The 23,598-nt window shown below is 33.4% G+C and overlaps 3 protein-coding genes across 11 annotated transcripts; 2 read left to right on the top strand and 1 right to left on the bottom strand.

Moving 5' to 3' along the window:
• Nucleotides 1-102: 102 nt before the first annotated feature.
• On the top strand, nucleotides 103-4,052 carry LOC137828053 (putative protein phosphatase 2C 38). 4 transcript variants are annotated; one of them, XM_068634460.1, is made up of 5 exons: nucleotides 103-632; nucleotides 912-1,450; nucleotides 2,222-2,589; nucleotides 3,269-3,505; nucleotides 3,708-4,052. In XM_068634460.1, exons 2-5 carry the CDS (start codon nucleotides 1,126-1,128, stop codon nucleotides 3,945-3,947), a joined length of 1,170 nt encoding a protein of 389 aa, XP_068490561.1. In that variant the 5' UTR covers nucleotides 103-632; nucleotides 912-1,125; the 3' UTR covers nucleotides 3,948-4,052. The 4 variants fall into 4 exon arrangements, with proteins under 4 accessions (XP_068490561.1, XP_068490563.1, XP_068490560.1 ...); XM_068634462.1 differs by having other exon boundaries at nucleotides 194-632; nucleotides 1,101-1,450; XM_068634459.2 differs by having other exon boundaries at nucleotides 258-632; nucleotides 1,101-1,450; nucleotides 2,219-2,589.
• Nucleotides 4,053-7,145: 3,093 nt separating this feature from the next.
• On the bottom strand, nucleotides 7,146-10,308 carry LOC137828057 (CDP-diacylglycerol--glycerol-3-phosphate 3-phosphatidyltransferase 1, chloroplastic/mitochondrial). 3 transcript variants are annotated; one of them, XM_068634473.2, is made up of 8 exons: nucleotides 9,982-10,308; nucleotides 9,731-9,903; nucleotides 9,531-9,628; nucleotides 8,991-9,041; nucleotides 8,729-8,842; nucleotides 8,162-8,218; nucleotides 7,987-8,072; nucleotides 7,146-7,675 (listed from the first exon to the last, which is right to left on the bottom strand). In XM_068634473.2, the coding sequence occupies exons 1-8, from the start codon at nucleotides 10,101-10,103 to the stop codon at nucleotides 7,552-7,554; spliced, it is 825 nt and encodes a 274-aa protein (XP_068490574.1). In that variant the 5' UTR covers nucleotides 10,104-10,308; the 3' UTR covers nucleotides 7,146-7,551. The 3 variants fall into 3 exon arrangements, with proteins under 3 accessions (XP_068490574.1, XP_090161289.1, XP_068490573.1); XM_090305163.1 differs by having other exon boundaries at nucleotides 9,731-9,886; nucleotides 9,982-10,262; XM_068634472.2 differs by having other exon boundaries at nucleotides 9,731-10,308.
• Nucleotides 10,309-14,368: 4,060 nt separating this feature from the next.
• LOC137827620 (uncharacterized) lies at nucleotides 14,369-23,144 on the top strand. 4 transcript variants are annotated; one of them, XM_068633830.2, is made up of 19 exons: nucleotides 14,369-14,550; nucleotides 14,650-14,806; nucleotides 15,301-15,370; nucleotides 15,615-16,262; nucleotides 16,353-16,538; nucleotides 16,639-16,752; nucleotides 17,915-17,973; nucleotides 18,198-18,264; nucleotides 18,369-18,420; nucleotides 18,520-18,612; nucleotides 18,745-18,828; nucleotides 18,948-19,348; nucleotides 19,955-20,016; nucleotides 20,839-20,908; nucleotides 21,464-21,544; nucleotides 21,629-21,730; nucleotides 22,296-22,420; nucleotides 22,630-22,747; nucleotides 22,843-23,144. In XM_068633830.2, the coding sequence occupies exons 2-19, from the start codon at nucleotides 14,757-14,759 to the stop codon at nucleotides 22,963-22,965; spliced, it is 2,505 nt and encodes an 834-aa protein (XP_068489931.1). In that variant the 5' UTR covers nucleotides 14,369-14,550; nucleotides 14,650-14,756; the 3' UTR covers nucleotides 22,966-23,144. The 4 variants fall into 4 exon arrangements, 3 of the variants coding, with proteins under 3 accessions (XP_068489931.1, XP_068489930.1, XP_068489929.1); XM_068633829.2 differs by having other exon boundaries at nucleotides 14,404-14,517; XM_068633828.2 differs by having other exon boundaries at nucleotides 14,411-14,539.
• Nucleotides 23,145-23,598: the final 454 nt, after the last annotated feature.

Here is a 23,598-nt window from a genome sequence, read left to right as displayed (position 1 = left end):
TCAGATGCATGAATAAATTTAGAAAGCAATTAGAGAAAGATTTGTTATAAGCAGTACCCCGAATATATTCTATAAATAGTGTTGCAGATTTATAATAGAAGAAGTCTTGACCCCGAGGTGTTGTGTTGAAGTCAAAGATATTTTCAAAAATAGAAAGTGTATAAGAGAGTGAGGTTATAACGGTGGGTTCGTTAGATTGTCTGAAGAAATGGTTGCAATATGCTAAGTTAAGAATATGGGAGAGAGGAGGAAAAGTTGCCTAAAATAGTGGTTAGTTGGAGGTCAAAGTCTAAACCCCACCAAGGCAATAAAATTTAGAAAACAAAAACTGCCAACCAACCCCAAAAGCCAAAAGCCAAAGCCCTTTGGAAATTCCTTCCACCACCAAACCAAACTCACTCATTTTGTTCTTCTTTTCTAATTCCTTTTTTATGGCTACAAACTTCATGGAATAAGGAAAGGAGAAGCATAAACACGAACCAAAAGCCCTCTCTCCCTTCCAAAACTCAAATCAAAGCTTCAACTTTCTACACCTTTTCATCACAACTAAATCCAATCCTTAAAATTGTCACTGGGGTTTTAATGCATAAGGAAGTGTCAAAATACTAAATATCCCGACATATCTATCCAAGGTACGATGAAAAAAAATTCTGTTATTGTGTGTGTCTGTATACATATATTTGTTCTTGTGTTCTGCAATTGATCAGATACAATCTTGTCGGTGCAAATTTACGAGCTGCCCATGTTTCTATTTGATTGTTTCTTTCTAACAATGAATGTTGATGCTACTTGGCTGTTGTTCAATTTCATAGTGTGGTTGATGAAAACCCCATTCTGGGTTTGTTTGATAGACAGTTAATGAATGAATGGGGTCTCTGAATTGATTATGATCTCAAATCCTCCTGGTGCAGGTTGTGGACAGTGCAATTTACGTCTTTGATGGTTTCCAGTTTTATGTATTATGGTGTCAGTATTTCTTAATAGGCGTTTGATTTGTGGAGGTTGTGAGTTGGGGTCAGTTACGTAGATGGTGTAGATAGGAAAGTAGGCGTTTTTTATATTGTCATTGACTTTGGTTTGATGAATTATTTGTTGGTCAGTTGTGTGTGTGAGACTATGTAAGGGATGGTATCAGCTACAATTAGGCGAATTGTCTCACCCTGTTGGAGAGCATCTGATACGGGTGAAATTTCTGGTAGGCATGGAGATTCAAGTGGGCGTGTTGATGGTTTGTTGTGGTACAAAGATTCTGGAAGACATGCGCATGGTGAATTCTCAATGGCAGTTATTCAAGCAAACAAATTGTTGGAGGATCATAGCCAACTTGAATCTGGTCCCTTGAGCTTAACTGAGGCAAATCCTTATGGAACTTTTGTTGGTATATACGATGGCCATGGAGGTCCTGAAGCTTCCCGGTTTGTTAATGACTGTCTATTCAAAAATATCAGGAGTGAGTTTTTCTTCACTCTGTACCATAAATTGCTGTATCTGGAAATAACTTCTGAACTTTAAGTCAAAATCATCAATTTAGGCTTGAAAATTGCAATGATCATCATTTTGATCCCCAACATGGTAGAATGGTTCTTGGAGTTTGTAAATTGTCAATTAAAGTAGTCTCTTTGTTGGCTAATGTCATGCAATGCTGCCCCAGTTGGCATGTTAAACATCTTTGTGACATCTGATTAGGCTCACACGTTTGCACCATATTAGGGACCATTTTGATGAAATTTACCCCTCCTCTCTTTGCCTTTGCCGTTTTAAAACCAATTTTTTCACCTCCACCTCCAAAGTTCACACCATTTTTGCCTTCCTATGTAATGACAGTTGTGTTGTGAAGAAACAATTTTTTGAGCTCTCGTCCTAGATAAAGAGATAAGAATGCTGTGAATGGGGGGGATGAAGGTTAAAAAAGTGTTTTTCAAATGGAGAAGACAAAGAGGGATCAATTTCTTCAAAATTATTCATCCAAATTTTTGGTCAATTTAGTCCCTCTTATGTGGTGGAATGTGTGCCTAGTAAGATCTTGCTTAGATACTTAATGTCTCAGTTCAGTCCTTCTAACAACATTACATGACAGTAACTATCAGAAAGACTAATTTAATTGACGATTTATAATTTCTATGACCATTTCAGTCATCTCAGAGAACAAATTGACCAACCATACTATGAGTTTTAGCTAGTTGATCCGGTTTACTGACTTAAGGGGTTGATCTTAAAGCAGAATTTTCTTCGGATAATGATGGAATGTCAGCTGATGTTGTCCATAAAGCATTCTTGGCAACTGAAGAAGAATTTCTTTCTCTGGTAGAGAAGCAATGGCTGCATAAGCCGCCTCTAGCATCAGTTGGATCTTGCTGTTTGATAGGCATAATATGCTGTGGGGAGCTCTATATTGGAAATGCCGGAGATTCTCGAGCAGTGTTAGGTAGAATGGATGAGGCTACAAAAGAGATTAAAGCTATTCAACTCTCCGAGGAGCACAATGCTAGCATGGTATCTGTCAGAGAAGAGTTGCGCTCATTGCATCCTGATGATCCGCAGATAGTGGTTATGAAGCACCAGGTCTGGCGCGTGAAGGGTCTGATTCAGGTGCCTACTTTAAAATTGTATCTCAGGTTTCTTTGTGTTTATTCGTGTAAGACACATGCAGACCTTCAATATTTTTGTTAATGTCTTCTGCAAATTATTATTCAGTTTCAATTCATGCAGTCTTCTATCTATGTTTTGGTTGGTTTTGTTTGGATCACAATTGATCTTTTTCTAATTTTACTTATCCCCTATTGCTTATTCATAGTTGGCCATATGTCTAATTGCATAATGCAACTCAATACAAATCCTCATTCCCAAAATTCTTAGTATGTAATGGTAGCAGGTTTTAATATCAGATATATGTCTAGTTCCGGATCTAATTTTAGAATATAAGGAACCTGAATTTAGTTTGGCCACCAGATTCAGGGAACAATGGTTGATTCAGAATATTGTTGAAAGTCTCATTGATATTCAGTCTGTCCCGATTTACTAGTACTTCTATGTCCTGAGAAAATATGGCCTTTGTGGATGGATGTGGCTGATTGGGAATCGAATTTAAACATACTGATCAAGTATGTTTTCATCTTCCCACTGTCCAAATTGAATCATATTGTTGATTATGTTTCTTGTTAATGCACCAACCACATTTGAGGCTTCCTTCCAATTATGATTATTTGGTGACTCAAGTAGAAAATCCATGAACATTTTCTAATTTGAATAAATGTGTGATGATGTGTAGATTTCAAGATCCATTGGTGATGCCTACCTAAAGAAGGTAGAGTTTAACAGAGCACCATTATTGTCAAAATTTCGACTCCCACAACCCTTTGAGCAGCCAATCCTTAAAGCTGAACCAGCAATACTGGTGCAAAAATTGTGTCCTCAAGATCAGTTTCTCATATTTGCATCAGATGGGTTATGGGAGCATCTGAGCAATCAAGAAGCAGTTGACATTGTCCAAAGCTGTCCACGCAATGTAGGGTTCTAATTTAGTTCAGTTTCCTTTGTACATATAACTGTCATCGCATGTCATAAACACTTGATGTTCATTAATTGTACATGGACTGAAAAACAATGTATTGCAAGGTCTTTGTTCTTATTTAACATGGCTATGGCTGATTTGTTTTGGTGGCCACTTTTTGGTATAAAAGTATATTGAACAGATTACTGTGGTACAGGGAGTGGCAAAGAAACTTGTGAAAACAGCACTTTGTGAAGCTGCTAAGAAAAGAGAAACGAGATACTCAGACTTGAAAAAGATTGACAGAGGGGTGAGGAGACATTTCCATGATGACATCACTGTTATAGTTTTGTATCTTGATTCAAATTTTTTGGCCCGTGCCAATTCTCGTGTACCCTTGGTTTCTATCAAAGGAGGTGGTGAAAATGGTTATGGTATTGGAATTATAGATGCCTAGTTCAGGAGTTTTGGCACCTTCCCTCTCTTCAATTTGTATTCCAAATGTGTATGTAAATTTCCCCCTTCCCCTGGGATCATGCTAATACAATCTCTCTCACAAACACACACTTCCTTGTCTAATCTCTTTCTTAATCACGTTCGACTTATTTTAACACTTCAGACCCAACACTGGGTCTAACAATAACACATGCGTCATGTTCCTCAAATTATTTCACAAAATTTATGTATGCATCACCGTTCTCATTGTTGTCACTGTTGCCAAATTAAAAGGTAATAATACAGAATTTGAAAGAAGGAAATACATCATAATATGCAAGACAAATACCCTACAATCCATGTAATTCCAACTTTCACGGTGAAATTCAACTCATAATTAAGCAAAAACGGTAAACAGAGTCCACAGTTAGGATTTTAACATAACTTTCACGGTAAATTTGAATGTTGAACCAAAAATTGTACCTGATCCTTCGATAATCCATGTAATTCCAACTTTCACGGCGAAATTCAACTCATAATTAAGCAAAAACAGCAAACAGAGTCCACAGTTAGGATTTTAACATAGCATTCACGGTAAATTTGAATGTTGAACCAAAAATTGTACCTGATACTGCGATAATCCATGTAATTCCAACTTTCACAGTGAAATTCAACTCATAATTAAGCAAAAACGGTAAACAGAGTCCACAGTTAGGATTTGAACATAACTTTCACGGTAAATTTGAATGTTGAACCAAAAATTGTACCTGATCCTGCGATAATCCATGTAATTCCAACTTTCACGGTGAAATTCAACTCATAATTAAGCAAAAACGGTAAACAGAGTCCACAGTTAGGATTTGAACATAACTTTCACGGTAAATTTGAATGTTGAACCAAAAATTGTACCTGATCCTGCGATAATCCATGTAATTCCAACTTTCACGGTGAAATTCAACTCATAATTAAGCAAAAACAGCAAACAGAGTCTACAGTTAGAATTTTAACATAACTTTCATGGTAAATTTGAATGTTGAACCAAAAATTGTACCTGATCCTGCGATAATCCATGTAATTCCAACTTTCACAGTGAAATTCAACTCATAATTAAGCAAAAACAGGAAACAGAGTCCACAGTTAGGATTTGAACATAACTTTCACGGTAAATTTGAATGTTGAACCAAAAATTGTACCTGATCCTGCGATAATGCATGTAATTCCAACTTTCACAGTGAAATTCAACTCATAATTAAGAAAAACAGGAAACAGAGTCCACAGTTAGGATTTTAACATAACTTTCACGGTAAATTTGAATGTTGAACCAAAAATTGTACCTGATCCTGCGATAATCGAACCTATCATCACTCGAATTGTTGAGAACCAATGCCGAAACTGTAGTGTTGAACAGAACGACACCATTTTCTTCAATGCACGAGCGAAAACCAAAAGTCAATAGTTCTGGAATTTTCCTTCATATTCACGAGCCACACGTGAGCTTTATAAGAGTCGAACAATGTGAAGGTCAAAATATTCTGATGCAACTACTTACATTTGTGTTGGAATCACTAGTGTAATTTTTTTCGTGAACCACCTCCCATAGTTATAAGGACACACCCACACTCCACACTCTTCTTATTTGGTACAAATTTCCACATGAACTCAGATCCCACAATCATATGGAGTAAGCCACACGTTATGGTCAATTTTTTTGTGCAATTTTCCATATAAACACACCCCCACACTTAATTGGATATAATCATACCTTTATAGTCGAATCACACTCTTGTAGTAAAAAAAATTGGCCAATATTTTACATGAGTTCACCCCCACAACCATATGAGTGTAACCACACTTAACTTATTTCAAAAAGCAGGTGAAATAAATATTAATATGAAAAATTGACTAAACAAGTTACGAATATGTTATGAATCAAGAAAAACACATCCAAGATAAACTAAGGATACAAATTTTACTGAATAATTTTTGTATTATTACTTCTGCAATTTACACTCAGAACATCCATAAAAGAAACGATTATTCTTTTTACACAGGACTTTCCATATCTATCAAACTGAATTAAAAAATGTAACCCCTTCACTAAATCGGTTGGTCTTTATTTAAATATCACTAACCGCACGAACCGCTACAAACCACTTTATTTAAAGACCACCAACTGCACTAACTGTTACCTTACAAACCACTAACTGGTATCTTACCCTTTATTCCTTACATTTTTCCTATAATATACATCTCACGTCCTATCCTGATTGTATCTAAAAGAATCTTCCTCTTATTAAACTTTAAGTATGCAAGAGTATTTATATTGTTTCAATTATTGGTGTTTATCTATATTTGTCACATAAAACTTCATATTGACATATTCAATCACAATTTTTAGTTTAAAAGATAGTTAAACTAATTCATTTTAATATGTTACAAAATGCATTTTAACTTATGTTTGTTCTTTTTTCGTTTAAAAGAAAATTATAGGATTGATACATCACTTTGTTAAGGTCCACCTATGTCTCTTAATTTTCTCACTTGCCGATATTTGTTTTGTTTAAAACCTTAAGCATCCTTAGTTCAACATCAAATAGTTTGGTTTCAAACCTTCAACATCTCTAATTCGATAGATTTGTCGTGTTGATTCTTATAAACATGCTTAAAAATAATATTTAGCTTGGTTGAAAAAATTAAGGATCTTTAGTTTTAATTTGTGCATTGAAGAATTATTTATTAAAGTATGTAAGTATTTGTAATTCAATTGCATACATTAAACACTCTACTTCAACCTAAATAAAAAGTCTATAAAATCTCTCAAATTAATGTTAAAGATCTCACTTTATCTAGTCAAATTATATCATATACAAATAAATTTATAATTTATAAGGTTGAGTTAAGTGTTAATCCTACTTTATATTTTGCTTCAATCTTTATAAATGAGCAATAAGTATCAATCTTACCATAATTCATCCTTAAAATAAAAGGTAAAATTAAAAAAGAAAACAACTTTTCTATAAAATAAACTCAACTTAAATTTATGTATAAATTGATTTTAAAAAATTTGACCTGCCTTAATTCTTTGACTTAGCCAATCAACAAAATCCAATTCATCTGAATTTTTTCTTCTAAAAAGTAGTAAAAGCAGATATGTCAAATCGTCCGTTTATTGTAAGTAAGGATAAAATTTTTAAACAAAATGTACACAACAAACAAACACTTAATGATAGAAAAAACTGGAATATTTCTGAGCCCTTAAATTAATGTTCAGTGTGAATTATGTTATTGCATCCCACATTATTCATCTATTATTTCTTTGTTTACTTTGAAATTTATCTGGGTCAAGTATCATACAATAATTCCAGCTGAATTTACAATGGCTCTAAGTTGTAGTTAGCACCTAAAACAAAATCCCTTATTTTGATCTTTCCCAGGGTGAAGGAGGGAAACAAATATGCAGAAAAATATAAAGGAGTAGGAGAAATGGCACTGTATGGGGATAGAAACTGCTCAGGAAACAAAAATTACATTTACATGCGACTAAATATGCAAAACCCCCTTTAGTGAAAATGTTAAATGTTTGGTGGTATCAAAGCCAAGAGAGAAGTAGGTGAATACATGGAGCATCACCTCAACAACACCCTCCATATCTTCTTCATATATACAACCAACGACCATATAGCAAGCCCTGCTGAAGTATAAAGCAAAACAACACCAGACCCAACTATAATGGCAGCTCCACCTCCATTGCTGAAGAGAAAAATGAGAACACAGTCAAACTCAACCAGTTAATAACAGCTTGGAATCAAAATTTAGGGAACAAAAATGAAAGTTTATGACATACAATACAACTACTAACAAATTAACACCTGAAGAGATTTTCCAAACACACAATATTAAGCATTACTACATATAGAAAGTTTACAGATGAATATTAGTAACAGGTTAGTAGAAAATCAAGTCGTTTGGAGATGAGTTTTTTCACCTAATTTTTTTTTCCATAAAAAAAATCTAATGATAATTGGATTTAGGGTCACAAAAATGCAAAAAAATCCAATAACCTCAAGTCCCGGGTCGCAAGAAGGATGGTTAATGCTGTCATCTGTGAGGCTGTTTTCCACTTCCCCAAGTTATTTACAGCAACAGCCTATGATTAACAGTTTCATGATATAAGGTCAAAACATTGTGCTGATATAATAAAGCATTTGATTCTGATGTTCAGGAGGTAAAACAAACCTCTAAAAGCTTACTATCCTGGGAAGCAGCCCATTCCCTGACTGCAGACATGGTTATCTACATACCAAATTTGAGAGAAAATTATAAGGAGAAAAGTTTCTTTAACACCAACAACAGTAAATAACATACATTTAACCAACAGTTATAATAATATTTTGAATTAAAAATTAAAATGAAAATGAATAAAATATTAGTTTATTGGAATATGAACTGTATGTTTTCACTGTTGAAAGTATCAACATGTCAGCACCCAATGTAAGACATGTTTTTTTGAAAACAAATACAAGGCCAGTAAAATAGACAAGATATGATGCTTTCAACACAAAAGGAGAGGCAAGTGAAAATATGGTTTAGCTCAGATCCAATTAGAAATACAATAAACTTGTGTTTGTAAACATGTTACATACCAAAAATCATACAACAAATGACAGCCAAGATAAGAAAAACGAATATTTAACTACTATGAGTTTGGAATTTGGTAATGATGCAAAGGGCCCTTGTTAAGTACCTACCCTTAACCAAAACCTTTTATGTAAAGCATGCCTTAGAAATCACGGTACGCCTTACCTCTCTACCAATTATGGCAATTGCAGGTATAGTTAGCAGCCACGGTGCTTGTCCAAACACACCAACATCCAAAGGTCTGGTACACAATAAGACCAGTGTGGCAGCAACCATGAGCTGCATTCAATTCAATCCACATTATTTTACATTTAGCCAATAAGAAAAGAACTTGAGCTGCACTCACATCACATCACATTTACTAACCCAAAAAGACTTGAATTCATCAAGTAAATATGTGTGTATTAGGGGAAGAAAAAAAAAATACCTTGTCAGCTACCGGATCTAAGAATGCCCCGAATGAAGAATTTAACTTCATCTGCACGGCAAAATGACAATAGTTAATAAAAGAATAAGGATTGACCTATAACTTTAAACTATGAGGCTCGTCACGGCTCTTAAATGGTGTGTCCGTATCGGTCCTGACACTCGTATAATACGTATTCAAAAAATATTTTTTTAATTTCTGACAATTCTAACACGATTCCAACACAATTTTAAAAAAATAACAAATTCATTAATTTTCTAAAAACTCAAACTTATTGTATAAGATTTTATTATGACTATAAAAATAAGAAATAAATCTTTTTGAACCAGTCATGGAAAACATCTTTTTTGTAAAAAAAAGCTCACATACTTGTGCATTTGCATGTAGATTCGTGTCACTATAGTCCTAAATTTGGAAATTATACATCTGGAAATGTCCGTGTACCAGTATCAATGCCTGTGTTACATAAACTTGAAACGCTGAAAACAGAACAATGTGGTGGTGTGTGGATTCCATAGGATTGGAATGAGTAAAGAGTACCTTGCGAGCAAGATAGCCATCAAGCCAATCTGTGATTGATGCAGCGACGAAAATGCTCGTAGTAGCCGCAGTTCCACGCCAACCATCCATGTAGAAAGCTACACACGCACACACACAAAAACATCACTTTCACATCAGATTGCAATACAAGTGTTGTGATATAAACAAGCAAAAGGGGGCAACAAAAAATCGAAACGCACTGGCAACAAGAAGTGGCACCGCAGCGACACGGCCCAGAGTCAGAATCGTTGGCAGAGTGAGTAATTTGGAAGGTTCCGGTTCCGGTTCCGGCTCTGGCTTAGACTGAGCTTGAAGCTGAGATTGAGCCTGCGACGGTGGCACTGGCGAACCTAAATCTGTGACAAGACCAGCTCTTCCCAAACATGGGAATTTGCGTGAACGTGCAAACCCTAGGATTTGGTTCTTGGAAGGGGAAGGGGAAGGGAAGTACCTGCAAGGGTGATGGGTTGGGGTTGTTGTTCTTGTGTTAGGGTTCCATGAGAGGGGTTTGGTTTTGGTGGCTGTGCGAACGTAGATGAAACCGGTGGTGCTGAGCTTGAACCCCAACATCATCAATCACCGATCACTTTCTTCTTTCTCAACCAACTTTTGTTGGATCACAGAGCTTGCAGGGATTCGTAATTTCTAGATTTTGGTTACAACCATTTCATTTGATTATCCTTTGAATATGCTTTCGTTCATCGTCTAAAATTTGTTTTTGATCTTAAGACTAAATTTTAGAGCTTCTAAAATGTGTTTTTACCTTAACCTAAACTTTAGAATTTTTGAATGATTGTAGTAAATTAATTAGTTTTCTTTTCCTTTCATCTAAGAAACGAATTCATAACATAACTATAAAATATTTTAATTTTAAAATGTAATAAAATAATATTCTTATTATAAATATATATAAAAAATTAAAGTTTGAACTATAAACAAAAATTTATTTAAAAAAATAATTAATTAATTAATTAGTTCTTTTATTGAAGAATACGGACATGATAATAAACTTTAAATAAAATATTGAATCATAAAAATATTTTTTTTTTTATGGAAAATAAGTCTTTCTTCTCTTTTTCTTGTTTGTGTTTTTTTCCGTTTGACTTTTTTTTGTTTGTGTTTTTCCCTTGACCTCGTTATTTCCTTTATTAGATAGTCATTTTTATCTCATTCTCTTCCTACTTACATGTTCTGTAGTACTACTCTCTTCATCATCGTTCCTTGGCCAGTTTATTTGTAAAACTTTATTTTATAAAAAAAATATTTAGAGTGAAGATTAACAATAATTTAATTTTTTTTTCTTGATTTTTTTTATACGTATTTTAAGGACAAAATCGTGATAGAACTTTTAGTTTCTAAATGAAGAATGTGGATGAGTGAGATATAATTTTTTAAAAATTATTATTTTTTATTTACGCAGATATCCTATTGTTGGCCTACGTTGACTGCGAGTTATGAGATAGGAACTGAGCAGGTTAACGATCTATATTAGTGAGTCTATCCAAACTCTTTTGGCAGCGTGTTGCAGGTTGGTCTGCATGGCTCACATGTCCCGCTTCGTATTGTCATCCGTAGTATCATCTCAACGAATTTTAAGTCGAAACATTGACGTCATATATGAGAATAAGAAAGTGATTTAAAAATAACTTTAATTCCCTTAATTCTCAGGTGGAAGACTTTTTCGGATACGTCCAATAGTTATAATTTTTTAGGAGTTATATCAAATGTCACTTAAATACATATTTCTCTCTTTAACTCATACTCTTTTTTAACAACAAAATTGTAATCAAATTTTAATATCCAAATCAGAAAATAAGGTAATTATCATGATGATACTATTTTAACTTGAATTTATTGATATAAACAATAAGAATAAAATCTTTAAATTCTAATAAAGTCTCCCCACAAAGTTTACTAAATGTGTTAATAAAATTCAATTATTTGAAGAAAGAGCAAACTAGGAATGAGATTTTTTTAACAGGAAAGGACAACACCTTGACCTTAAATTTAATAAAAGTAGGTGGAAAAATGGGAGTTGATACTATTTTAATGTAATTGTCATGTTTTCGTGGGATTTATTATAATTCACCACGGTTAAATATGAACAATGATATATAATTTAACATTTGAATTAATTAATTATTATTTTATTATAATATAATATTTTATTTCAAAAAGTAGTTACAGAACAGTTGTTTTTACTATATTTGCGTTGAGAAACTTTATTCCTTAAAAATATATCCATATGTTTATGTTTTTTCTTTTAGTGTGTTGGCAAGGAAAAATAATTAGTCACGTTAAACGGTTACATGTATGTTTATTTATTATTAATTAAATCTACAAAATATGTTTAAATTCATCAATTTTTTATGTTAAGTCAACGAATTCTAATAAAAAAGATATATTTTAAACTCAATGAATCACTCTAAATTCCTCTTTATTGAAAATAATATATTTAAAAAAATGCTTTATTAACACTTTTTCTCAAATTTAAGCAAGGTGAAAAAAAAATGCATTAAGTAATGTGTGGTGGAGGTGCGTCACAGAGATCACGGCATGATCAGTGATGTGCCGACAGGGATGGAAGGGTAAAACCATAATTTCACAATATAAACATTTCAATTTATTTTTTAATATTAGACAAAAAACAATATTAGAAAGATTTATTTATTTTTACTGAAGAGATAAGTATCATAAAACAGTAAATTCAAAAATTATTTTTCTAAAGTTCATCACAACACACAGGTTTGACTTTGTTTATTATTTTATTTTTAAAATAGTATATGGTTTTATAAATTAAACATGTCACCACCAGTTAAAAATAACTTTTGGTATAAAAGTAAACATTTTTCTTTGAAAGGAAAATTAATATTTTTTATTAAATATGTACTCACAAAATTAAACCTTTATACAAGTATTTAGGATAACTTTTGCAATAAATGTTTTATACAGATTAAATATATAATGAAGTAAGGTTTTTTATAACTAAAATCAACTTATATATATGGTTTTTAATGAAAAAGATATCTAAATTATTAAAAAAGTTAATTCATACTGAATTATTTAAAAACAAATATTTTCACAAGTACGTTTAATAAATGATCTGAATAATTTGGAGTGGTTTAATTTAGTTTGAAAATATTTTTGGCGATTTTGTATTTAATAAATTATACTTGAACATGTCAAAGAGAACAAAATCAGAAATATTTAAAAACAAGTTTGGGTATATATAATTAAATCGATTCAACTTAGTTAAACGCACGTAAGTGTAACTCAACAAACAACTTCTTAGCTTAATTCATTTTGAAAAAAAACTCTTAACTTCACGAAAAGTATTTTGCCAAACACGGTGCTATATTAATATTTAATATTATTTATTTTTAAACCCATGTTGCAAAAGATAATATCTTACAGTTATATACTTCTTAATTTAAAAGCAAAACTAGTTCGTAAATTATTAAGCAGGTTATGAATTAGTTTTCTCAAATTATTAGATAATGAATTAGTTAAATATATTTTTTCTATTTCAAACTTTAGATTTTCTATTTATTTTTAATAAAAAAATTACCGAAATAGGCAAACATATTTTTGGAATGATTAAATATAAACTAAAATATTACTCATCACTAAGGTAAACCTTATAATATTATAAAGTGGAAATTTGTTTATTACCCAAAAAAATACATTATACCATTCTAATACTTTTTTATTAGAATAATTTAAAAAGTCTAAAATTTAAATTAAAAAAAAATATATAATCTTAAATCATAATACGCAGAAAAAAATATTTAATCATATTTTAAAAAGAATGTTATTACATTGGAAGTATAGTATTTATTTGGGTGTTTTTTATGCACTATTGTTTTGGTATTCAATACCCTCAAGGGACATAATTTGGAAATCGTATTTTTGGCATTCAATAGCCTCAAAAGACGAAGGATTGAGGAATTAATATTTGTACATATTTTATAAACTTGTCATATAAATACAATAATACATAAAACAATTCATCGATGAAATCTGCAAAAGTTATTATATATCTTTTGATATTTAAGTTTGATATCAGTGTTTATTTTTCTATAATATTAAAAAATTGTCCATAACAAGGACGGCTTAAAAAACCCTTGTTGCTCATTACTCAACCCAATCATATTTTGCAAAAGAAAAATAAAATATCAAAAATATTTTATATTCGGTGTCGGTGTTGAAATTATGGCACGGTTCTCCCTAACCGCCCCACATTTTAGTTCAATAAGCATATAGTAAATAAATTATTATTATTATTATTATTTGTTTAGTATATCAATACAATCTACATTATTTAGGAATCGAGATTTAGGATAATTTATATTTTTATCAATTTTTTGAAACGTCATTTAAAGATTAAACCGTGAAATATCGACTTTCAAAACAAATAATATCTCTGATACAGTGATTGATCCTATCAATATTATTTATTGTATTTGGAATCTATGAAACTCGGACAAGTCTCTTAAATGATGTGTCCGTATCTGACGCACTTATCGAACACCGACACTTGTACGATACGGTGAAAGGTCTAAATAAAAAAATATTTATTGAATTTTTTACAATTCTAATACGATTTTAACACAATTTTAAAAAGAATAAATACATTAATTTTTTAAAAAATAAAATTTTATTATGATTATAAAAATAAAGCAGAAACCATTGAACCAATCATAAAAACATTTTTTTTAATAAAAAAAATTAAAATATATTTATAAATATAAATTTTTATTATTAATTTATATAATCTATAATTATATAATATTTTGAGTGTCTATCTTACATAGTTGAAACTTATTATTATTATTATTGTTAAGGTTGATTAGGGAGCATTAGAAGCTGGTCAAAAAACTGAAAAAAGCACGTTGATTTTGTCTATGGATGAAGAAGGAAAAGTGAAAATGTGAGGAACCAAACGGAACCATACCGCACCGAACTTTTTTAGCTTTTGGAGCGCTGTGTGAGTGTATCACGCAGCACATGTAATAATAACGTGACGCCATTTTCGCTAACCTCACGCTCAGTGTGCATGTGCTCTCTCTCTCTCTCTATGCTTTCTCTCTCTTATTCTCCACTCTCTCTGTATTTGTAGCTTGCTGCCACTAGCTTCCACAAACCAACTGCACAAATACGTATTCTCTTGCTCGAATTGGAGGCGAAGAAGATCGTGTTCTCAATCTTCGCCGATCCAATCTGCAAATGAAGCCTAACAAAACCGTTAACCCTCTCATCACCTTCGAGCACAAGAGGTACTGTTCCTCAACGCCTATTTTCTTACTTCACTCGCGTTTTGTGTTAGATCCGTCGATTAACGCTTCGTTTTCCTCTTTCGTTTGCTTGCTAAATTCGCTTGGACCACCGCGCGACTTAGCGTTGAACTGCTGTTTTTTTTTCTCGATCGAATTAGTGGCTTGTGAAGATCGATCTTGCTCCTTTGAATTTGAGTTGACGCCGGTTGCGTCTGTTTTTTTTTTCTTCTTTTGTTACTTAGTAGTGAATAGTGAAAGTGATAATCGTTTGAGGTAGTCAATGCCGGCTTCTGTGGAAGTGCGTTGTGTGCGGAATGTGTCGTCGTTTTAGCTTCGGAGTGGGCGAGTGGCGATTTGAGTTGCGTTTTGGTTAAATTTGTTGTTAGAGTCGTACTTATTGTATGTTTGTAGTTAATTTTTTGTTCTTTTTATCTGTTTGTTTGTTATTGGAGTTGATTTGTTTTTGAAAATTAATGCGTGTTTGGTGTGAACAGGGATGCCTATGGGTTTACTGTGCGGCCTCAGCACCTGCAAAGATACCGTGAATATGCTAACATATACAAGGTCTTTGTTATGCTTTGGATTTATGGTTCCAGTTTAAGCGTTTTAAGGAAGGATTAGGAGAATGTTTGAAGTAAATTTTACTTCCAGTAAAATCGAATAATCCTACTAGAAAGGATTTAGATATGTCATTTGTGCGCTACCCGTTGGTGGAAATTCCTTTTTGTTTTTTTTCTCGAAGCTAAGAGCACATAATTTTGCTACCTTGATGCTGTTCCGAGTGTAACACTTTTTACTGCAATTCCAGGAGGAAGAAGAGGAAAGGTCAGATCGGTGGAGCTTGTTTCTTGAAAGACAGGCAGAGTCTACTGAGTTGGCAACAGACAGATTAGTTGTTGGGGATGGTGAGAAAGTTTTGGGTGATGAAGTTGCAGAGCCAGGTGCTGATGCTAGCTCAGAGAAGGGTGTTCATGAAGCAAGCAACCGGGTACCAGATGATTCCGACAGTGCAGCTGAAAATGGTAGTCAAAAGGAGGTACCAGCGACTGAGGAGGCAAAAGTTCACAGAATCCAGTTGTGGAATGAGATAAGACCAACTCTTCGAACTATTGAGGACATGATGAGTGTTCGTGTAAAGAAGAAAACTGGGTCAGTAAAAGAAGAAAGGACCAAGAAATGTGTGTTAAAAGATGACCAGATTATTGAAACTGAAAAGTCACCGTTGCATTCAGATGATGTTAAATCACCAAAAGGAGTATTTGAGGAAGACTCTGAGGAGGAGTTCTATGATGTTGAGAGGTCAGATCCTAGTCCAGATATGCCTCTTGTTGATGGCACAAATGCCTCTGCAAATGGTATTACCGCTGATGCTGCACCACCAGAGGCTTCGTTTCCTTGGAAAGAAGAGTTGGAAGTTCTGGTTCGTGGGGGAGTACCAATGGCATTGCGGGGAGAGGTATGCATTATATATTTGAGATTTGTATTTCTTGAAGTTTATTTATTTTTGGTTAGTTATCATACCCTCTTGTTCGTTATTGTATTTCAGCTTTGGCAAGCTTTTGTTGGTGTAAAAGAAAGGAGGGTGGAGAAGTATTATCAGGATCTTCTAGCCTCAGAGAGTGATTCTGAAATTAAAACTGATCAGCACAGCTTGCAGTCAATTGACAGCAATGGGAAAACAGGTGGAGATTTTGTACGTATGCCAGAAAAATGGAAAGGGCAGATTGAGAAGGTATTTGCTTTTGTTGTTTCAACTTCACTGTTCTAAATAATGTGATATTATCGGTATAAGTTTCTTGATAGAAGTCTGTGATTATTTCTTGTATGTGCAGGATCTGCCTCGAACATTTCCTGGTCATCCTGCTCTGGATGAGGATGGTAGAAACGCTTTGAGACGATTACTTACTGCATATGCTCGACATAACCCCTCAGTTGGTTATTGCCAGGTCCTTGATTCTTTAAATAGTTACATTTCTATTTTCCCTTTTTTTGTAAAAGCTATTTTCCCCTTCAATCAATCTAATTAAGTGTTTATAGGAAACATATATACAGCTGAAAAGACATAAATAATTGATTCAAGTAACTTGTAAGTTAATGAGATACCATGGTGCAATGAATCAACAACGACAGGCATTTATGTTGCCTTATTTACACCATTTAAAAAAAATCAAATTGCCTGCTTGAATTTCATCATCTTTAAATGATGAGTCAAGGAATCCAATGGCAACTTTTAAGAAAAAATTTCGGAGTCTTGCAAAGCCAACTTTGGCCGCTGATTTATCCTTGACTACTATCTGATGTACAGCACTCGTATATATAAATTCTATAAAATGGTAATTTGGGCTAGTCATTAACCTTTCACTATTTCACTACCACAAAATGTAGTGTTGGTCTTTGTGTAGTTTTTTTACTTTGGACCAACTGTGGATCTCAAGGCTTGTACTTGATAGTATGAGTTGAAGATGATCTGTGTGACTGCTACAGTGTTGAATTAACAAGAAGAATGATTTATTACTTTGAGAGAAAGTACAAAAGCTGTTCATTGTAACTAACTACAAATGACTGCTGTTCAGTTGTAACCAATAACTGACGGCTGTTCTGTAACTACCGTCAGAAAAAGAACAAACTAGATATTACAAAGTTGGAGAAAAGTATATCTCTCACGTACAAAAATAGTACACTTGATAATGATATACAAAACACTCTGACAATTGAGAAAGAAAGACCTTTGGTGTTGAAATATGTACAGAGCACAATAGGACTGGTTCATATATGTGTATTCTCTTACTCAAACCTTTTATTGAAATTGTAAATTTATTAGAAGAATTGGGAACTATTTTGTGTCTAATAACCCCTCCGGCAAGAGCTGTTTTAGGTGGCCTGCCTGACTGCAGTTATAAATTGCTCTAATGCCTTGCAGGCAACTTTCACATATATCAGTGAAGTGACGCCCATGATTCATGAACAGTAGTTAGTTGTCCTATCACATAGATACTAAAATAATTTAAGCTCATTAGATACTATATGCACTCTCACATGTACATTTCATGTATTCTCATGACATGTATAGCCCACTGATTTAACTTGTTGAAATAATTTATATTGCAGGCCATGAATTTTTTTGCTGGCTTATTGCTACTTTTGATGCCTGAAGAAAATGCCTTTTGGTATGTCCCTAGATACTGCTTGAGTAGATTTATAGAGTATATGGTGAACTTTTCAAAGTAAATTATGAATAGAGCATCATATTATAATTGTTGAAGCGTTTGATGAGCATCATTGCCTTGAAGGAATGACTGACCGATTACTTTATGCTTGTGAAACATCTTTAGAGCTATTCATTGCAAATTGAGCAAATTTATCTTTAACCACTGACTATGGTTTTCCCCAGGGCTTTAATGGGCATTTTAGATGATTATTTTGACGGCTATTATTCAGAGGAAATGATAGAATCGCAGGTATTGTTTATGTACTTTATATTCTTGAATAAATTAAATATTGTATATAGCTGTTATTAAACATTTTAACATATATTCATTCAAATATATTATCATTTTATCAGGTGGATCAACTTGTTTTTGAGGAGTTGGTGAGGGAGAGGTTTCCCAAATTGGGTCTGTAAACTAAATTCATTTTGTCTTTGAACTCTCCAAATGATTTTTGTTTCTAGTGTTCCATTAATTGATATTTTCTTGTGTGTACTTAATTTGCAGCCAATCATCTCGATTATCTGGGAGTGCAGGTGGCATGGGTTACTGGACCTTGGTTCCTGTCCATTTTTGTGAACATGCTTCCTTGGGAAAGTGGTCAGGTTTAATGTTCTATCTATTGAGTAGTGTAGCTTAGTCTTATTTGACAACCTTGCCGTTGTCAAATGAGCATTTCCTATGCATTTGTTTGACCTTCCTTCTCATCTATTGTCATTATTTGGACTTCAGTTCTTCGAGTGTGGGATGTGCTTCTTTTTGAAGGAAACCGAGTCATGCTCTTTAGAACTGCAGTTGCTTTAATGGAGCTATATGGTACTTGGCTGAAACATGTTTGTTGTTTCAAACTATATAGAGTATTATTGGAAAAAGTAAACTAGCAGTGCTTAAGCCATACATATATTAGAAGACCTTAATTTTACCGTGTCTTGTAGGTCCTGCATTGGTAACAACAAAGGATGCTGGAGATGCAGTTACCTTACTTCAGTCATTGGCTGGCTCCACATTTGACAGCAGTCAGCTTGTATTGACAGCTTGCATGGGTTACCAAAATATAAATGAAACTCGGTTGCAGCAGTTGAGGAATAAACATCGGCCTGCTGTAATAGCTTCCATTGAAGAAAGATCGAAAGGGCTTAAAGCTTGGAGGGATTCTCAGGGACTAGCTTCAAAGCTATTTGGCTTTAAGCATGACTCTAAAACTGAACAATCGACTGATATGCAAGGGCTTGACAGCTTATCTCGTACAGAATCTGGTTCCACTAATGCGGATGAAATTCTAATTAGTCTGACTGGAGAGGGTGAGATTGATTCTGTTCCAGATCTTCAAGAGCAGGTCATTTTTGTCTTTTCCTTTTACCCTTCGCACTTTCTATTAGACTGTGATATAGTTAATGGTGTATTTATTGCTATCTTTTAACATATATAACGTTTTCAAATTACCAACACTGAAGTTAAAAAAATCAAAGTTTGATGAAGTGATAATATTACTTTTGGGTACCCACTAATGACTACATTTATCTTAAATGACCCCCTTAAATTCAATGTGGTTAACAGGTTATTGAGAACTTGGGTTGTCCTAACTGGTGTCTAGTTCAATGTGTATGCAACGTGTCAGAGTTGTACAGGGTTTAGTATAAGTTAATGCCATATGTTTCAACATGGTTGTTGGTTTTATTCCACTTATTTAATTATCACACATCCCATTTTGAAAATTCTAATTTTCGGAAAACAGTAAAGGGAACACATCCCAAAAAACTAGGACAGTGTGCTCGTGAAACTTGTATGAATTTCTCCATTCTTCCCTCCTCCCTCTTTCTGTAAAATAAAAAGTAGGTTTGAAACCTTTATTATCATTGAATGCTCATTTACTCTAATAAAAAAGGTGACCAGCTAATTAATTACAGCATAGCATTATTCTCAAGTTGTGAACGCCATGCAGGTTGTCTGGTTGAAGGTTGAACTTTGTAGGCTACTAGAGGAGAAAAGATCATCCATTCTTAGGTACTTGAAATCTGGGTTCTCTTGCAGTCTTACAACTGTTTTTCTTTTCCCCCTAACTAACATAGTTGTAATCATATGGCCAGTCCCATAAAGTATTGGCTATGATATATAATATAAACTGGAGTACTTCAGTCTGTATGCTTATACAACTGCTGATTTGCTGTGCTGTGAGAGGTTTAAATTTGTAATATCTGAGTATCAGAAATGTTTTAATTTGTTGAAAGTCAACCTCTAAATTTTGAAATTCACAGTATCTCGTTATTATAAGGGTTATAGTAAACTATTCTATTTTTATTTTATATTTGTGTGACTTTGGGATTCCTAATTACTTCAGGGAATGTCATTATTTCCATTTAAGTTTTCTTCTATATTATGTATCTGTGCACAAGTGAAATAATACAGAGATAAAATAATTCTCTTCATTAACTGCTTATAGTTTGTTGTTCTGGAAAATTCATTTTAAAGCTCTATTTTTGGTGAACTTAGTGTTGGTATCTGTTTTTTAAAATCGATGAATTTGGTCTTTGCATTTGTGAAATATGGTGAAATTAGTCCTTGATGTCACATGTTACTGTAAGCCACATCAACAAACAGGACTAACGGCATTACATAGGGACCAATTCCATGAATTTCCATAAATCCAAGGGCCAAATTTACTGACTTTAAGTACAAGGACTACGTTTGACCACAAATAAGGGACCTAAAACACATTTTCCCCTGTTTTTAATATGTTAAGGGTTGAGGCGTGGACAGGATGATTAATAAAGTTCATGGATTTTATGCATATAGCATTTAGTCCTTAAATTTCTTCCTTTTTATCAGGGCGGAGGAGCTGGAAACAGCATTAATGGAAATGGTCAAGCAGGACAATAGGCGGCAACTGAGTGCAAAGGTAAAGTCATGTGTGCGCTTGGGATTCTATGCTTTCTTATCACGCTGTTATTGCCAAAGTTATCCCTGCAATGCAACATTTTACTACAAAGTTCTTTGAAATTGTATTATGCATTCACATCATGAGCCTAATTGGTGAATTTTCAGAGTGATATCTTCACCTAGACTTTCTTCACAGCATAATAAAACGCAATACCTGTTCCTTGGTTCATGCAACCATTCAATTAAAGAGTACTAAACTAATGAGTAATGACGTGCTAGTAGTATCTTATTGTTTACTGATATTGAAGCTGGAGAGAATATTTCCCTTCTATCCTTTTGCTAAAGTTGTACTGAGTGCTACCCTTCTATCCTTTGGCTAAAGTTGAAACACTTATTTGTCAGATTCATACAAATCCATCCATAGACATCTACATCTTATTTATGGTATAGTATTGAGTGAAATGTATTATGTGATTCTAATTGCGTAGCTGAAAACTATAGATTAGATGTCCTGTACATTGAGTTGTAATTTGTGGTTTGAGAATTCAAAGCATGTAATTCTTATTTTCTTCAGGTGGAGCAACTAGAAGAAGATGTTGCTCAGCTTCGGCAGGCACTTGCCGATAAACAAGAACAAGAAACTGCTATGCTTCAGGTATAATTTTTGTCTGTCTATATTTATTGTTATTGAAATAAAATATGCTGTCTCTTTTTGTGACTGAGAATGTGCTGCTGATAGGTGTTGATGCGGGTGGAGCAAGAGCAGAAGGTGACTGAGGACGCTCGTAGGTTTGCTGAGCAAGATGCAGCCGCACAAAGATATGCTGCCCAAGTCCTTCAGGTTACCCTTTTCCCTGTTTCATCTTGTATTAGTCTAGTAATACAAGCTCTCTCTCTCTCTCTCTCTCTCTCTCTCTCTCTCTCTCTCTATATATATATATATATATATATATATATATATATACATTTTTCAGTAAGCTGTTCCTGATTTGGACATCATCGTATCATAGGGAGGGACTGACGATATTTTGCAGAATCTTTAATATATATTAATTATTCTGGCATGCGCTATATTTAACTGCCTCCAATTGGAAGAAATTGCACTTTATTGTCACGTTTTAGTCAACTATGCTAGATATAGTTGATTATGTTTGTTTCAGCGTTTTTTTTGGCAGTGGGGGAGGTGATGTTGGTGATTGCACTGTACTTGTTCTAATAAGCATTATTTGATTCAGCACCTTTGCCTTGACTAGTGCCTATTCTGAATACAATAATATTTTTAAATTTCTATTATGGTCATCTATGTCAGGATCATTGCTTTCTTATACTGCTATATTATATTTTGATTGGCAAATGGTGAACTTTTGTCCCGCAACATCTTACAATGGTACGTATTATATTGGCAGGAAAAGTATGAAGAAGCAACTGCTGCCCTTACTGAAATGGAGAAGAGAGCAGTCATGGCAGAATCTATGCTAGAGGCTACATTGCAGTACCAGCACGGCCAAGTTAAAGTGCTACAATCTCCACGGTATATTTATTTTTTAAGTTTCTGAAATATCTCTTTACTCTTCATATCCACACCTACAGTATATTTTTTTTTGTTTCAGCATGGTTTTCTATTTAATATTTTTGTTTAAAAGTTTTGTCCCCCCAAATAAATGTTTGATATTAGTTATGCACAGAGTTCTGTATGAGGAACTTGACTTGACTTGATGTCATCTTCATCTTGATTTATAGATCACAGAGTGAATCCCCAGTATCGAGAAACAGTCCAGAACCTACAGCGGAAATCCCTGCCAGGAGGATAAGTTTGCTTTCTCGTCCATTTGGACTTGGATGGCGTGATCGAAACAAGGTTGGCTTCATCAACCATTGTGAAATTTTATCAGAATATTAGACTTGGACGATTACTATTTTGTAGTGATAACCTGAATTTGTTGTCTGCAATAGGGAAAACCGTCTAACTCAGAAGAGCCAGCTGAGGAAAAGGCCAGCGTTGAGGAACAAAATTCGATCTACCAACAAGAAGGCATTAAAGTACACGACGAGAGTAGGAATGAAGTGAGTGCCTAGATTTGCTGTATGTCCTTCTCAAAACGATTTGACGAGCAAGAAGTTAGTTAGTTCCTTCTTCCTTGTCTGTAATTTTTGTTTAGGTTGGACATATAATTTCATATTCATTATTTGTTCGTTCTTTATGATATGTCATCATAGAATAATAGTAATTGCAAAGTGAACGCATTTATCTATAATACAAACTTTCTTGTGTGCGTGCGTGTGTGGAACCTTGGATTCCATGGTTCCATGGAGTATAATGTATGTTCAGATGGAGGACTGCTAAAAGAATCCGGCATTTTTGGATAAAAGAAAATTATATAATTAATTTTTATGAACATTTTGAACTATGAGACTCATATACTCCTCATTGTGTTGAACATTAACACTAGTATGATACATATCGGTGTAGTTTCTAATTCAAAAAATAGAAAAATTCAAACATAGTTCTATCACAATTTTAGAAAAAAAAATACATTAATTTGTTTAAAAAAATTCAATTTTATTGTATAAAATTTTATTATGATTATAAAAATAAGAAATATTTCTTTTAATATATTTTTGTTTCAAAACTTCTAAAACATACTTGTATATATAATAAATTTTTATTGTCAATTTATATAATTTATAATTATACAATATATAGATATT

Source organism: Phaseolus vulgaris, chromosome 7 (genome assembly GCF_051622355.1).
Source record: "Phaseolus vulgaris cultivar YP4 chromosome 7, ASM5162235v1, whole genome shotgun sequence".
Classification (NCBI taxonomy): domain Eukaryota; kingdom Viridiplantae; phylum Streptophyta; class Magnoliopsida; order Fabales; family Fabaceae; genus Phaseolus; species Phaseolus vulgaris.
Note: the sequence above shows the minus strand (reverse complement) of the source record. Positions and strands in the feature narration are given on the sequence as shown.